At 36.2% G+C, this 14,285-nt stretch overlaps 1 protein-coding gene across 4 annotated transcripts in view; it reads left to right on the plus strand.

Moving 5' to 3' along the window:
* The window catches only part of MAGI3 (membrane associated guanylate kinase, WW and PDZ domain containing 3), a 245,679-nt gene that overhangs the window by 146,209 nt on the left and 85,185 nt on the right, over positions 1-14,285 (plus strand). For all 4 annotated transcript variants that reach the window (XM_042953476.1, XM_042953480.1, XM_042953478.1 and 1 more), the window contains exon 2: positions 82-198. In XM_042953476.1, the coding sequence (XP_042809410.1) occupies positions 82-198 (117 nt within the window). The remainder of the gene's footprint in view (positions 1-81; positions 199-14,285) is intronic.

Consider the following 14,285-nt stretch of genomic DNA (forward strand, 5'->3'; position numbering starts at 1 on the left):
CATCAGTATCTAACTGGAGATCTAACAGTTCTGTGTTTTTTCTTCTGTGTGTGTGTGTGTGTGTTTTTTTTTTTTTTGTAGGCAAAGTCATTAATAAAGATTTGCGACATTACCTGAGTCTTCAGTTTCAGAAAGGATCAATTGACCACAAATTGCAGCAAGTGATCAGAGATAATCTCTACTTGAGAACCATTCCATGTAAGTATGAGATGGAACAAAAAGGAAAGGAGGCCAATATATCCTTATTTAATTAATCAAACATGTAGAAATCAGTAGAGTATCTCATATGAAATTGGGAAGACTAAGTTGGAACACTAGATTGAAACAAATACTGGATAAGGAGAAACGTTTTCAGAAGTCATGCAGGGTTTGTGCTTTTAAAATAGAAAAGCTAGAAGATTCTATATTGTAACTTTTTAAAGAAGTCATTAGGCTTTAAGAGTTTAAGATTAACACAGGTACATTTTGCTAACCTGATTTTCTGTTATAAATCAGTTCCTAGAGTTTAGTCAGTAAGAAGACTTTTTTTTTTTTTTTTTTTTTTTTGCTCTCAATGCCTTGTACACTGAGAACAAACATTTTTGTATTAATTATTGGCACATTACTAACTTTAAGATCTGCCCCTCCTTCAAAGAAAAAAAAAGTAGCACACTGTGGCGTCTTTGTGGTAATCCATTTTGAAGTTTTATCTAGATGTTTGTATAACTATTCCAGTTGCCATAGTTTTCATAGGACCTGGTTCTTGTTATAATGATGCTTGTGTGTGTGTGTGTGTGTGTGTGTGTGTGTGTTTATCACATAACAAGAAATCACGTATGCTTACGTTTTGGTTTTAGAGCAAGTTGGGGAAGAACAAGCAGTAAACAATAAAAAGTCCTAAAAAGATGTTCTAGTTTGTTTTCTTTTTCAATGTATTTGTAACTCCTTGTAGATAGTAGCTCTCTGAATGGCTCTGAAATGTCTTTATTTCTTTTTCTTGTTATTTACTCTTACACAGTGTCCAGTCCATCACCAAGCCTTTCTAATCACGTTCCTTCAGTATCAATCCTCTGTACTACCTTAGACCCTCACCCTTTCTTGCTTGGACTTTTTTTTCTTTTAAAACAAATAGAATTATGTAGTGGCAAAGAGCTAGGTAAAAAATCTAGATCCTTGGACAAGTTACTTGCTTTTCCTGAGCCTCAGAATCTCCATATGTAAAATGTGAGTAACAAGAGATAACCTTATGTAGTTATTAGAATTAAAATGAGAACATGAATGCAAACCTCCTGTCCTGGAGTAGCCGTCAGTGCCTGTCCCCTTCCCCATTCGAGCTGCAGCCTCGCCTTCCACCCACAACCCCTCCACCTGGTCTGTCTTTAAAGTGTACGTTTGACTCGACTCCTGTCCATCTACAGCTGTCCATATACAGTTTATCCTTCAAAGTCTCGCAGTGAGTACAAGTCCAGACTCTTTAACGTGGTATAAACTGTTCTGGTTTTTGCTTTTAAATCCAACTCCTTATCTGCAATTTCCTCCTATAAATCTGCCTTGTCAGATTTCAGAATCGCAACTCCTGCCTCTTTTTCTTTGCATTTGCCTAGTATATCTTTATCTGTCTTTTTATTCTTCCATCTTTCTGAAGCTCTTCATTGTACAAATAGTGGTGGAGACTTTGTAGCCAGTGTGAAACTTCGTGTATATTTATTGATGGGATCGAGGTCTTTAGTCTCTGTTTTGTTACGGCTTTCTGTTTTGCCCATATACACATCTTTTATATAAAACCTTTCACCAAGTAGTCTATTTTATATCATCTCTCTCTTTTTAGAAAGGTTTGTATCCTTATTCTAATGGCTCCCTTAATATTTTTATGTAACACCCTATTCCTCCTTCCTTCTTTTTGTTTTTGTCCCAACTGTGAGCAATATTAAATTATCTAGTTATTGCTTCTTCCTCCCTCCCATCATGTGACTTGAAATAATATCTTCTTACTACAAACAAATTCAGCAAGCTTTTCATATGCTTTCCTCATTTTCACCATTTTTTGATACTTGATCTATGTCTATATTAACAAAGCAAACAGCCATTACCTACGGTACTCTCACCTTTATACTCATCATTTATTCTTTATCCTGTGGGCAAATACATACTGAATCTAACTGCCAATTCTTATGTTGTTGTTTCTTCATTAACTTTGGTTTTCTAAAGCTTCTTCTCCATGAGATTTCCGAGGAAGGAGTCAGAGGATCATCGTAGTTGGCCTGTGGCCTTTATACTTTTAAGTTTGTTTGGATGTATATGAAATGTTTGGCTCATATTTTCTTTCCTTGACTATCTTAGCTCTGTTAGTCAATTATTTGTCTTATGGCATAAAGCATTGCTCCTTGAAAGTCTGAAAACAACCTGATATTTATTCCCTTCTAAGTAACTTGGTATTTTGCCTGCATGGGGTGTCTCAGGGTAGCATTCATAGCTCTTGAGCTCCCTCTTCCCTTGTTAAAACAAGTTAATAAAAATACGTACTTGTACTTTGTGCTGTACTCTGCACTTTTACTTGGATCTTCTTTTAAGTGTACTTGTACTGTCCTAGTTTTGCAGTTTTCCCTCAGTGTGTGGTTTTGTCCTAGAAAGGAGCTATAGTTTATTCAGTTTTAATTCATTAGATCCAAACAGCTGCAGCCTTTTCAGATCCTAACAGGACCTATTAACCTACACATTGAAGTGCCCATAACTCCTCCAAGAATGCAGTGATATATCGGTAACAGTTAACACACCAAAAAGTCTGTAATTACCATTCTTTACTAAAAGATACTAAATATTCTTGGGGAAAATTCTGATTCCAGGTCTGGGGCAAGGAAAGTATAAGATGAGCTTGGAACATCTAATTGAACCAGAAAGTATGTAAATGCCTGAAAAACTATGGTGACATATCAGAAGCACATTTTCAAAAAAAGTCATCTAGAAGGGGTGCCCACTGACAAAACCTGAAACAATTTGAGCAAAAAAAATAATAAGAGAAAGAAAGACTTCTCCATTGTCAGACACTGCACTGTAGAAAGGACAAGACTGTGATTCCTAAGAGAAAGGAGACTATACACGAAGGAGTCCTATGGTTCCTCGGTCTTCTGCCTAGAGGCACTTTCCGGGCCACAGCACAGGGAGGGAGAGCCCAAGCAGAGTACAGAGGATTCTGAGTTGAAGGGACAGAAATCTGAGTTCAAGAAGTCTGAAGTGCCTGAGATTTGCAGGACAGTGTCAGAGAAGAGAGAGCTATAAAGAAAAGGAGCTCAAATAATCTGCACAGGTGTCCCCTTGAGTCTGTTGCTGAAGACCAAGCTGAGAATGTATAGGATGAGACTCTACATGGCCAGGCAAAGACTCTCTGGGAACTGTAAGGCTAGCAGTTTCCAGAGCTTACATAAGGCTGGGAGAATCTGAGTTCTAGCCCACCTGAGTGAAGAGACCTCGTAAAGGTTATGGCTTACTAGTAGGACTAAAATTGGTGTAAGCTCCTTGGAACCCACTTTAACAAAGTTTAATTAAGCAAGCCCCAAAATATCAAGCAGATATGCATATGACTTAACTGTTAGCAGAAAGAAAAGAAGGGAGGGAGGGAGGGAGGAAAGGGGGATTATTAACACTCTTTAAAGGAAGACAACAAAATCTTGACACTGAATAGCATAATATTTAAATGCCCAGCGTCTAATAAAAATTATGAGATGAGAAGAAAATATGGCCCACAATCAAAAGAAAAGTCAGCTGATAGAAAAAAACAAAACAGAAATATAAACACGTATAACCATACCACACATTTAGAGTCATAAATATGATCAAGGATTTAAAGAACCATGTGAATAAAATTAAGAGAAAATGGAATATTTTTTTAAAAGAACTAAATGGAACTTTAGAAATTCAGTGGATAGGCTCAATAGCAGGGTGGAAGCTACAGAAGAGAAAAATCAGTGAACTTGAAGACATAGCAATATAAATGAATCAAACTGAAACAGAGAGGAAAAAGACTAAAGACATAAACTATTTTTTTTAAGTAACCAGAGAGAGACATTTCTACTTCTACCATGAATGACTAACTGGTACTAGATTTACCTTCTTACTGTAAACAACTAGCAATTGGTCAAGATATATGTAACAGCTATTTTCAGAAATAGGATTATAGGCAGAACAGGACTGTGATCTGTTCATATTGAATGATGCATACTGTCAAAGCAGAGATGGGGAGGAAACAAACAAGATATATGATGAAATAGGCTGAAAAAATTTTAAATTTGACGAAAACTATAAATCTGCAGAACTATGGATCTCAACAAACCCCAAACAGAAGAAACGTAAAAAAATACATCCAAGTGTATTATAATCTAATTGCTGAAAACCAGTGATAGAGAAAATGTGAAAGACAGAAAAAAGATACATTAAATACAAGGGAATAAAGAATGACTGCAGACTTGTCAACAGAAACCAATACAAGCCAGAAGTCAATCAAATGTCATTTTCAACATGCTGAAAGGAAAAACTGCCAACCTAGATTGCTACATACAACAAAAGATTTCTACATCCTTAAGAGAAATAAAGAATTTTTCAGACCAAAAATAAATAAATAAAAAATGGTGAGGGAATTTTTTACCAGCAGACTTGCACTATAAGAAACAGTAAAGGAAATGCTACAGATGGGATGAAAATGATACCACAGTGCTAGAACTGGAAGGAAGTAGACTACTTCTTAATTAGAGTTCAAGATTTCAACACCCTCTTTAGGGAAAGTAAGCAAAAAATCACTAAGGTGATTCTGACCTGGATAACACTTTGAACCAACTTGACCTAATTGCTATTTACTAGAACATGCTTCCCAACAACAGAAGACTATACATTCTTTTCTAGTGCACATAGGACATTTACAAATAAAGACCATACTCCAGGCCATAAAACAAGATTCAATAAATTTAAAAGGATTTAAATTATACAAAATATATCCTGTGATCATAAAGGGATTGCAAGAAATCACTTAACAGAAAATCATCTGGAAAATCTCTGAATATTTGGAAATTAGCACACTTCTAAATAACTTGTGAGTTAAAGCCACAAGGAAAATTACAAAATATTACATCAGCATCTCAAAACATAATCAAACCCAACATACCAATACTGCTGTTACAACAGTGTTTAGAGGAAAATGTATAGGGCTAAATACTTAGAAAATAATAAATATGTCAATCAATGATCTAAACTTCTACTTTAAGAATTTAGCAAAAGAAGAGCAAAGTAAACCCAAATTAAGTAGAAGGAAGGAAATAATAAAGATAAAAGCAGAAACTGATAAACCAGAAAATAAAGAAAAATCAATGAAACCTAAAGCTGGTTCTTTCTGATCAATAAAACTGGTATACTTCTAGCCATACTGTTCAGGTGACGAGAGAGAACACACTATAACAGCATCAGGAGTGAAAGAGATAGCATCATTAAAAATCCTACAGATGTTAAGTGAACAATCAGGAATAGTCTGAACAACTTTGTGACAGTAAACTCAACAACTCAGATGAAATGGAAAAATTCCTCAGAAGGCAAAAACTACAAGTGCTCACTCAAGAAGAAAGAGATAACTGAATAACTTCTAAGTTTATTAAAGGAATTGAATTTGTAGTTTGTAACTTTCCCTCTAAGAAAGCATCAGGTCCAGATGGTACAGGTGAATTGTTCCAGATATTTAAAGAAATAATACAAATTCTACACAGATTCTTTGAGAAAATACAGGAGGAGGGAATTTCTCAACTCATTCAATTCTAAAACCAAAGACGTTAGAAGAAAATAACATTAGACACAGTTTTTCGTGAACATAGACTTAAAACTCCTTAAAATATTTTAGCAAATCAATATATAGCAATATGTAAAAAGGATAATACATTATGACCAAGTGGTATTTGTCCCAGGAATGCAAGGTTGGGATAACATATGAAACTAGGATAGTAATAGACTGGAAAAGAAAAGAAAACAAAACAAAAAAACATATCTTTTCAAATAGATGCAGATAAAACATTTGACAAAATTCAACTCCCATTCATGGTGCTTCATGAGTTCTACCAGCGCACCTGCTGATTTCCTTGCAGTTTCCTGATGAGTTTGATGGGCACCCCAGTGGCTCCCCACATTTCAACAATATCCCCTGTAAGTGGTTTTCTACTGGGTTTCTGGCAAGTCCAGCCAGGGTCCCAGATGGTTTTGTTAGGTTCAAAACACCCCCCACCACAGGCAGCTTGCTGGTTAATTTCATCAGTACTCCACGAGGTTGTTCCCTGTCCATCAGCCTTGACCCACCAACTGTGAACCAGATCCATCACTGCTACCACACCTTCTCCACACAGGTCTGAATCCCAGAGTTTGGGAGCGTTCTTCCCTTCCAAGTTTGTTCCTCATTGGAGTATTCTCCCTCAGCTTTAGGGTGCTCTTTTATTTCCTCTTAGTTAATTCCTTGTAAATAGTTAATAATTGGTTATATTAAGCTGGCCTTGTTCAAGTTACCATGTTTCTCTCCTGTTTGGATCCTGACTAATACAGAATCAGTACTGGTAGTGGTCCCAGGACACAGACCTGCCAAGAAGGAATTTTAGATTTGGTTGTGTTCTTGGGCCATGAGCACAGTGCCATGCTCGTTCCAGTGGAAAGCTGGGTGCTCACAGTTCATGACAAGAAGTGGCATCACAGTTTGATCCCCGTATTAACTGTGGTTCGTTATGATGAAGAGTTAGCTGAACCAAGCACCGTGGGAACCCACATGACTGCTGCCCTTGACCATTATGGCGGGAATGATGGCCACAAACACCGTGGTATGGATCGATTCTCCTGAGTTTACCAACCACTTTAAAAATCAAGTGGTTTGTTATTATTATAAACTTATATAACAAGATTATGATAACACTTTTCAGCACTTCTCTCTACCTGATACAGACATTTGCTAATAGAAGACATTAAAAGATGGGAACATTAACACAAAATAAATGCCAAATAAAAATCAGTTAAAATTTGGAAGAGTACTGCACATATATAATATTTGAAATTTTCACTCCTAAAATGAAATTATAAAGCACACAAGTATCAATTGTATTAGCCGATAGTTCTGACTTTGCTTGGTTGCAAATATTCCGGTATAGAAAATTTTTCCATATTGCATCGATGCTCTTCAAATTGTTAGGCGCTAGTCAGTGGTCATTTGAATAAGCTTGTTTTCTTTTTTAATGGTGAAAATATGTTGTCTCCTTGCCCTGATGTTGGTTTTGCCATTGAAATCCATATTGCTTCTACCTTAGATTTTAGACCAGTTTCAGATTTCAGGTTTGGAGTGTTCCACAACGATGTTCACTTCTCTTCGCATTTCTTCTATTATTTACAAAGCACTGAAACTCATAACACATACTCAAGCAGTGGAAAAGGCCAAAGGACATTGTTGGATAGTATTCAAATAATATTCAGATCTTCCTTCAAGGTGAAATGATTACATAGAATCCCATGTCAGAACTGCCAACTTAAGGACTTGTTTTGCTTTCAAAACCTGATTTTTTTGGGGAATACCAGTCATAGGATTTATATAAAGTATAGACGCATTTAATCTCACTAATACTGTATTTGCAAGAAAGACTCACTGTTAGCAGACAGGGCCTTGACCTCACACTTGTAGCCCAGGGAACAGCTGCAAGTAAGACTGACGAGTGCATTGTGACTGCTGCTCTCCCACGTGCTGCTGTGGAAATGCCAACTTTACCGTTTGGTTTCACTTTTCAGTATTTTTTGCTCTTGATTTCAGTTGATATCCTTAGATTCCTTCAAATCAGTAACGTGTCTGTCCAATGATTAAGCTTTAATTCTCACAGGAGAATTGTAATACTTTGTTTTCGCATTTTCCCTACCAACTGATTTTTCTTGGGCTTTTGAAAAAGTCAATTTGCCAAGAAAACTTCAAGAAGGAATTCTTACATGAAAATCCTAATGTAAATCAACTGCAGCTCTCATATATGAATTGGTGAGACTGCAACGTATACTAACTTTAGGGCATTTTCTTTTAAAGTTAAGCATAGACTTACCATACGACCCAGCATTTCCTAGATATTAACCCAACATAAATTTAAATATATGTCTGCCCAAAGACTTGTAACTTTATAGCTTCTTTATTTAGAATGTCCAAAATCTGGAACCAACCCAAATACCCGTCAATGGTAAATGCATAATCAAATTTTGGTGTATTCAATAGAATACCACTTACGCAATAAAAGTATATTGAATCACAACAAGGATAGATCTCAAAAGCCTCCTGCTAAGTGAAAGAAGCCAGATACAACCCACTACTGGAATCAAATTAATGTATGATTCTGTTTCTATGAGATTCCATTAAAGACAAAACTACAGTGACACCAGATCAGTGGCTGCCACAGGGTGGGGACTGCAAAGAGGCACAAGAAAACTTTTAGGGGTGATGGGTCCCCACACTCACAGAATTGTACTGTTAGAATTAGTGAATTTTGATTGTAGGTCAATTATATCCAAATAAAGTGACCAAGTGGATTCCCACAACTGTATTCTTTCTGTATTCTCAATAATCAGAAAATGGAAGTTTACAAAAATATTTATAATAGCATATAGGTATTTGAAATGCCTAGAACTTAATCTCAAAAGAAGTGTAAAGACTTCTATGAGGCAAAACTAAGGGACCAGGAAGAAGATGTAAATATACTGACAGATTTCTTGTTCCTGGATTAAAGATTCACTATGGTGAAGATAACAGCTCTCCTCAAATTGATTAATAGATTCATTCTAATCCCATAAAAATTCCAGCATTTTTAACCTCTTTCTCTGATTCCAGATTTTATATGGAAGGGCTATAAATGGAAAAAACAGAATAGGTGAACTTGCTCTCCTAAATATCAAGATTTATCATGAAAATATAATAATTACAGCACTGTGATAATGGTGCAGGAATGGTCAGTGGGTAAATGGGATGTAATAGAAAATCCAGTCACACACCTAGTTTTATGTAGAAGTTTCTGTATAAGATTTCTGTGACAGAAGTAATATGCCTGATCAAAGGGGAAAATAATTGACTTTTCAATAAATTGTGTTGAATAACCTTCTGGAAGAAAACAGAAGCCCGACCACTATCTCCCATCAAGTCAAGAGAGATCTATTTTAGTGCATTAAACTATTAGGTGTAAAAGGCAGAGTTGTGATGCTTTTAACAAAGAATATAGAATATCTCCATGGCCTTTGGAAGGATTTCTTCAACGAGGCACGGAAGCATTAGCTATAAAGGAGAGGATTGATAAATTTAACTACAATAAAATGAAAAACTATTATCATTAAAAGACCATTAAAAAAGATGAAAAAAATCACAGAGTAGGAGAAGATACTGTCTGTTCTGCTACAACATTGGTTTCTATAATAACCAAGTTCATAGATGATTGGTAAGTAGGTGGGATAATGATATCAATTTAATGGAAGTAATATTGGTTCTTTCCATTTCCTCCAGCAAGCTAATGTTTTGTGTCATCAAGTAGCGGCAAGTAGAAGGAATACACAAACATAGTTGAATGTTGTATGCACCATACGCGATGCCCGTTCGCCTTGATTTGGCCTCTTCTCAATTTGAACATGTGCTTTATCTTAAAATCATTTATTGCACATTTTGCCTGATCTTATCTTCATTATTCAGTAGCCTCAACCCTCCTCATACCCCTTCCTGTCAAGCTATCTATTCATTTCTTTTTTTTAAAGTCATTTTCTGAAGACAAAGAATTTTACTTAGTCTGATGTTTTTCTTAGGAATTTAAAATCTTAAATTGTATTAATATTTTTAATTAGGGGGGGTTATTGGTTTTGCTAGTGCTCTGGTAACAAAGTTGCTCTAGGTTTTGAGAAGTCAACTCTGACCCTATTTTCTCCATAACCTCTATCTACTATTTGGGGAACACAGTTTTGCATAGAGCACTGTTTCTAGGAAGCACATTTCACATATTTGCAGAAACTCCCCCTTTGCGATGCTGTATGTGACAGAGGATGGCAGTGCTTCCTCAGTGCTAAGATACAGCTATTTCACATTTTAACCTCTCTCCAGTTGGATTGTAGCTTTCAGTAGGTGGTGTCTTTCAATTTTAATTGTCATTTTGTTTTCTTTTTTAGTGATAAGATAGTGGTGCATTTTAGAAGCCGTTGATTACTGAGATTTGATGATGCACTGTCGTATCCAGAATGTAAAGAAATACAAACCAAATTTTAGAAGATAGGCAAGGCAATAGAGAAGTGGCAAAAACCTTGAACAGTCACTTCACAACTGAAGAAATATCTATGGCTAGTAAATATTTGAAAAAGAACGTATAATCTCAAAACCCAGTTGTACATTAAACACACAGTGAGATGCCTTTACATGTCGGCAGAAGTTTAAAAACTTGGCACGTGTTAATGTGGACCTAAAAGAATGCATATGGCATGATTCTATTCATATGAAGTTATAAAATAGGCAAAATTAAGCTATGTTGCTTAGGAATGCATTACATAGTTGGTAAACATTTGAAAGAAGAAAGGGAATCATCATCACAAATATCAAGATGGTGGGTACCTTTGGGGGTGAGGGGAAGGAGAGAAGTATGATTGGAGGCATTCAAGAGGGCTTTTGGTGCCCTGGTGATATTCTCCTTCTTCACTTGGATGGATTTGATATATTACTACTTGTTAAACTTTACATATATGTTTTATGAAACTTTCTGTAGGTTTCAGAATAAAGCAAAAGAGGGGAATGGTCAGTTTTATCAAATGTTGACACAAGGTCGGGTAATATGAGGACTGAGACTCGAGCATTGGGTGAAGCAAAGTGGAGACTCCTGATGAATACAGCGGATTGTCTCAGCGGAGTGTGTGGGGCAGTGATCTGATTGGAATGGGCTCAAGAGAGAGTGAGAGGAGAGGAGTTGGAGACTGTGTGCAAACACGATTCAGAGGAAGTTTTACGTAAAAAGAATTATAGTGGTTACTGGAGGCAATACAGAAAGTTTTACATTAAATATATAGAGTATCAGGAGAATATAAAGATAAATTTTCTGGAATGCTGAAGACAATGAGGTAACGTAGAGAAAGGGAGAGAACTTTTTATGTGTGTGGGATTATACATTTTTGGGGATAAGATGTGAAAATTTGTAATAATCCATATTTGTTAAGAGAATTAACGTTAAAGCTACTTTTTAAGTCTTGGAAACGTATATGTCACACATAACATTTCATACCTCTAATGGAAAGAATCATGAACATCATCTTGCTCAACACCACTTTGCAGAAAGAGAAGGACGCCCAGAAGGATTCAGTGCTTGTTTAAAATTCTACTGTTAATAACAATTCTAGACTAAAATATAGAGTAACTCCTGCCCCTTGGATCAGTGCTCTTTTTATAGTGTTAACTGTAATATGGTTTTCTCTTAAGTCGAGTTTTATATAATCATTATGTGTTATAGTAGAATTTATTTGGATAATATTTTAATTAGCCTTTCCCAAATAACAAACCAGCCCAGCACTTAATGACTTGAAATAACCATCATGCATTATTTCTCATGATTCCATGAGTCGGATGACTCAACTGGGACAACTCTTGTGGCTGCGGTCATTGGCACCTCCACGCAGATTGTATGGGTTAAGATGGCCTCACTCACAAGTCTGGAACCCTGGTGCTGTTTGGGTGAGGCTCTCTCATCATAGTCTAGACTATACTTCCATGCTTGGTGGTGGAACCATTCTAATAAGGCAAAGATGAAAGCCTAGACTCCTGAAATTGTACAAAATCACATCCTCCACCTTAAATTACTGAAAGCAAACCATAGATCCAGTCTAGATTTTAGAGATGAGGCAGGAGGCTGCCCCATCTCTTGATGGGAGGAGGTACAAAATATTGTGGCCATGTTTTTCATCTATCACAGATCATTATAAATTTTAAATTTAATCATTAAATTTATTTTCCAATGTTAACTTTTACTTTATATGGAGCTAAGAGCTATTAGCTTTTTGGGGAACTAACGATGTAGTTTAGTCAGTATATATGAAAAAACAAATTTGACAAAAAAATATTTAACAAGAAAGAAAGTTATGTTTTCCAGGTTTTGTATGCTCTGTGAGATAAAGCAGATAAAGAAATGCTCATTTTTATAAGAAGTTGGGTAAGGATGAGGGGGGAGATTTGTTGAATACAGTCTTTGTTGCTTACAGTGTTGGCTTAATTGTTATTTTCTGAGATTGTTACCATTAATGGTTTATTAACATCTTTATGGAGTTTTTCATGTTATAGAATGTAATGCAACTAAAAAGTAAGAGCAATTAATAATTTCCCGTGAATTATAATAATAGCATATTTCTAGACACTGCTAATTATATTTGTGTAAAATTTCATGTAATTTACTTGACAACTGTCTATATTGAGTACCTGCCATGATTCTTTCACTGTGCTAAGACTTGGGGCTATTACTTTGAACCACTTAGATGTGATTCCTTCATGTTCCATACCCCAGGAAGGTTTCTTGAAGAAACTTTTTTTTTTTTAATGTTTATTTTTGAGAGAGAGGGAGAGAGAGAGAGAGAGCGTGCACACACACACATGGGGAATGGGAGGGTAGGGGCAGAGAGAGAGGGAGCAGAGGATCCAAAGCAGGCTCTGCACTGACAGTGATATGGGCCTTGAACCCACAAACCGTGAGGTCATGACCTGAGCTGAAGTCAGTGGTTTAACTGACTGAGCCACCCAGGTGCCCCACTAAAGAAACTTTCTAAGCCAGGAATTAGCTGAGGTAAGAGTGGGAAAGGGAAGAGGAAGTCTTCCAGAGAAAAGAATGGCTTGGACAAAGGCCTTATGGAGGTGAGCAAATCCAAGAAACATTAAAAGAACTGGGGGAAAAAAAACCCTCTTAGGTTTAAAGCCTAGAATATGAAAGGAGTGAGGCAATAAAGAACCTGGAAAGGTAGAGTGTGGACTTCAGTGCTAAAGATCATGGGAAACCTTTGATTGATTTAGAGGATTTTTGCCCAGATGATTGTTTTAAGAGAAGTCACTGGCTACAGTCTGGGTAAGGAGAGTAGCCAGGGAGAGCAACGGTTGAACCTAGGAGACCATAGATAGTGATATGAATTAGGTCAGTGTGAGAATGAATTAAAGTATATAAATCCTAGAGATATTCAGGAGATGGAATCAACCGGATTTGTTGACTAGATGTGGAATAGAGAGAAGAACCTAAGATGGCGGACTTGCCAGTTTCTGGCTTGGAGCGCCATTAATGAACAGGGAGCAGAAGTGGAGGAAGAGGTTTGGGAAGGCATTCTTACACAGGATTTGCCACAATATCCTAACTCTGTGTCCTGGCTAAATATTTAGATCTCTTTTTTGTATTCTCTACTATTTGAAATAATTTTTCTAGTATCTAGAACTGATAATAAATTTTCAATTTAATTCATATTCCGTAAAATTCAGTCAAAGGTAGCAGTGCTTCCGTAACTTGAATTTATACTTTTGATCTGAAAGATTTTGCTTTAGCATGAATTCTTTAATAGACAGAAATTTAGTATTGTATTGCCATAGTATATTTCATTAAACAGTGTATTTCTGAAGTGTTTGAAATGACTTAATAATGGCTAAGGTGTAATATGTGAATACCTGCCTTAAGCCTTTTATTCATTAATCTAAAATAATTTCATAATTAATATTTTTCCAAGTTTTTAAACTAGAGTTTATTACAAGAACCTTTAAAAATTGTGTCTCTCTTTTTATTGTCCTTCATGATGCTAGGAAGTAGAAGGTTAGCTTACATTTATTCCAGGGAAGAAACAAATGTAGCTTGATGAAAATGAAGTCTGTATACACCTGAGACTAATACTGTATGTCAACTTTACTTCAATTAAAAAAAAAAAAGAATACCATGTCCCTCAAAATATGAAATATGAATCTGTCATTGGTAGATTTATCTTTCCTTCAGATGTTAAGTAGTGATAAGTGAAGTAAAAGAATTAACTGTTGGGGGCGCCTGTGTGGCTCAGTTGGTTAAGCATCCAACTCTTGGTTTAGGCTCAGTCATGATCTCACAGTTTGTGAGATCAAGCCCTCCTTTGGGCTCTGTGCTAAGAGCACAGAGCCTGCTTGGGATTCTCTTTCTCCCTCTCTCTCTCTGCCCTTCCCCTGTGCTCACTTGCGCGCACGCTCTCTCTCTCTCTCCGAAAATAAATAAACTTAAAAAAAAAAAAAAAAAAAAGAATTGTGTCTTAGAAAGTTAAGCTTCCTTTGACACTAA

Source organism: Panthera leo, chromosome C1, assembly GCF_018350215.1.
Source record: "Panthera leo isolate Ple1 chromosome C1, P.leo_Ple1_pat1.1, whole genome shotgun sequence".
In the NCBI taxonomy this organism is placed as follows: Eukaryota; Metazoa; Chordata; class Mammalia; order Carnivora; family Felidae; genus Panthera; species Panthera leo.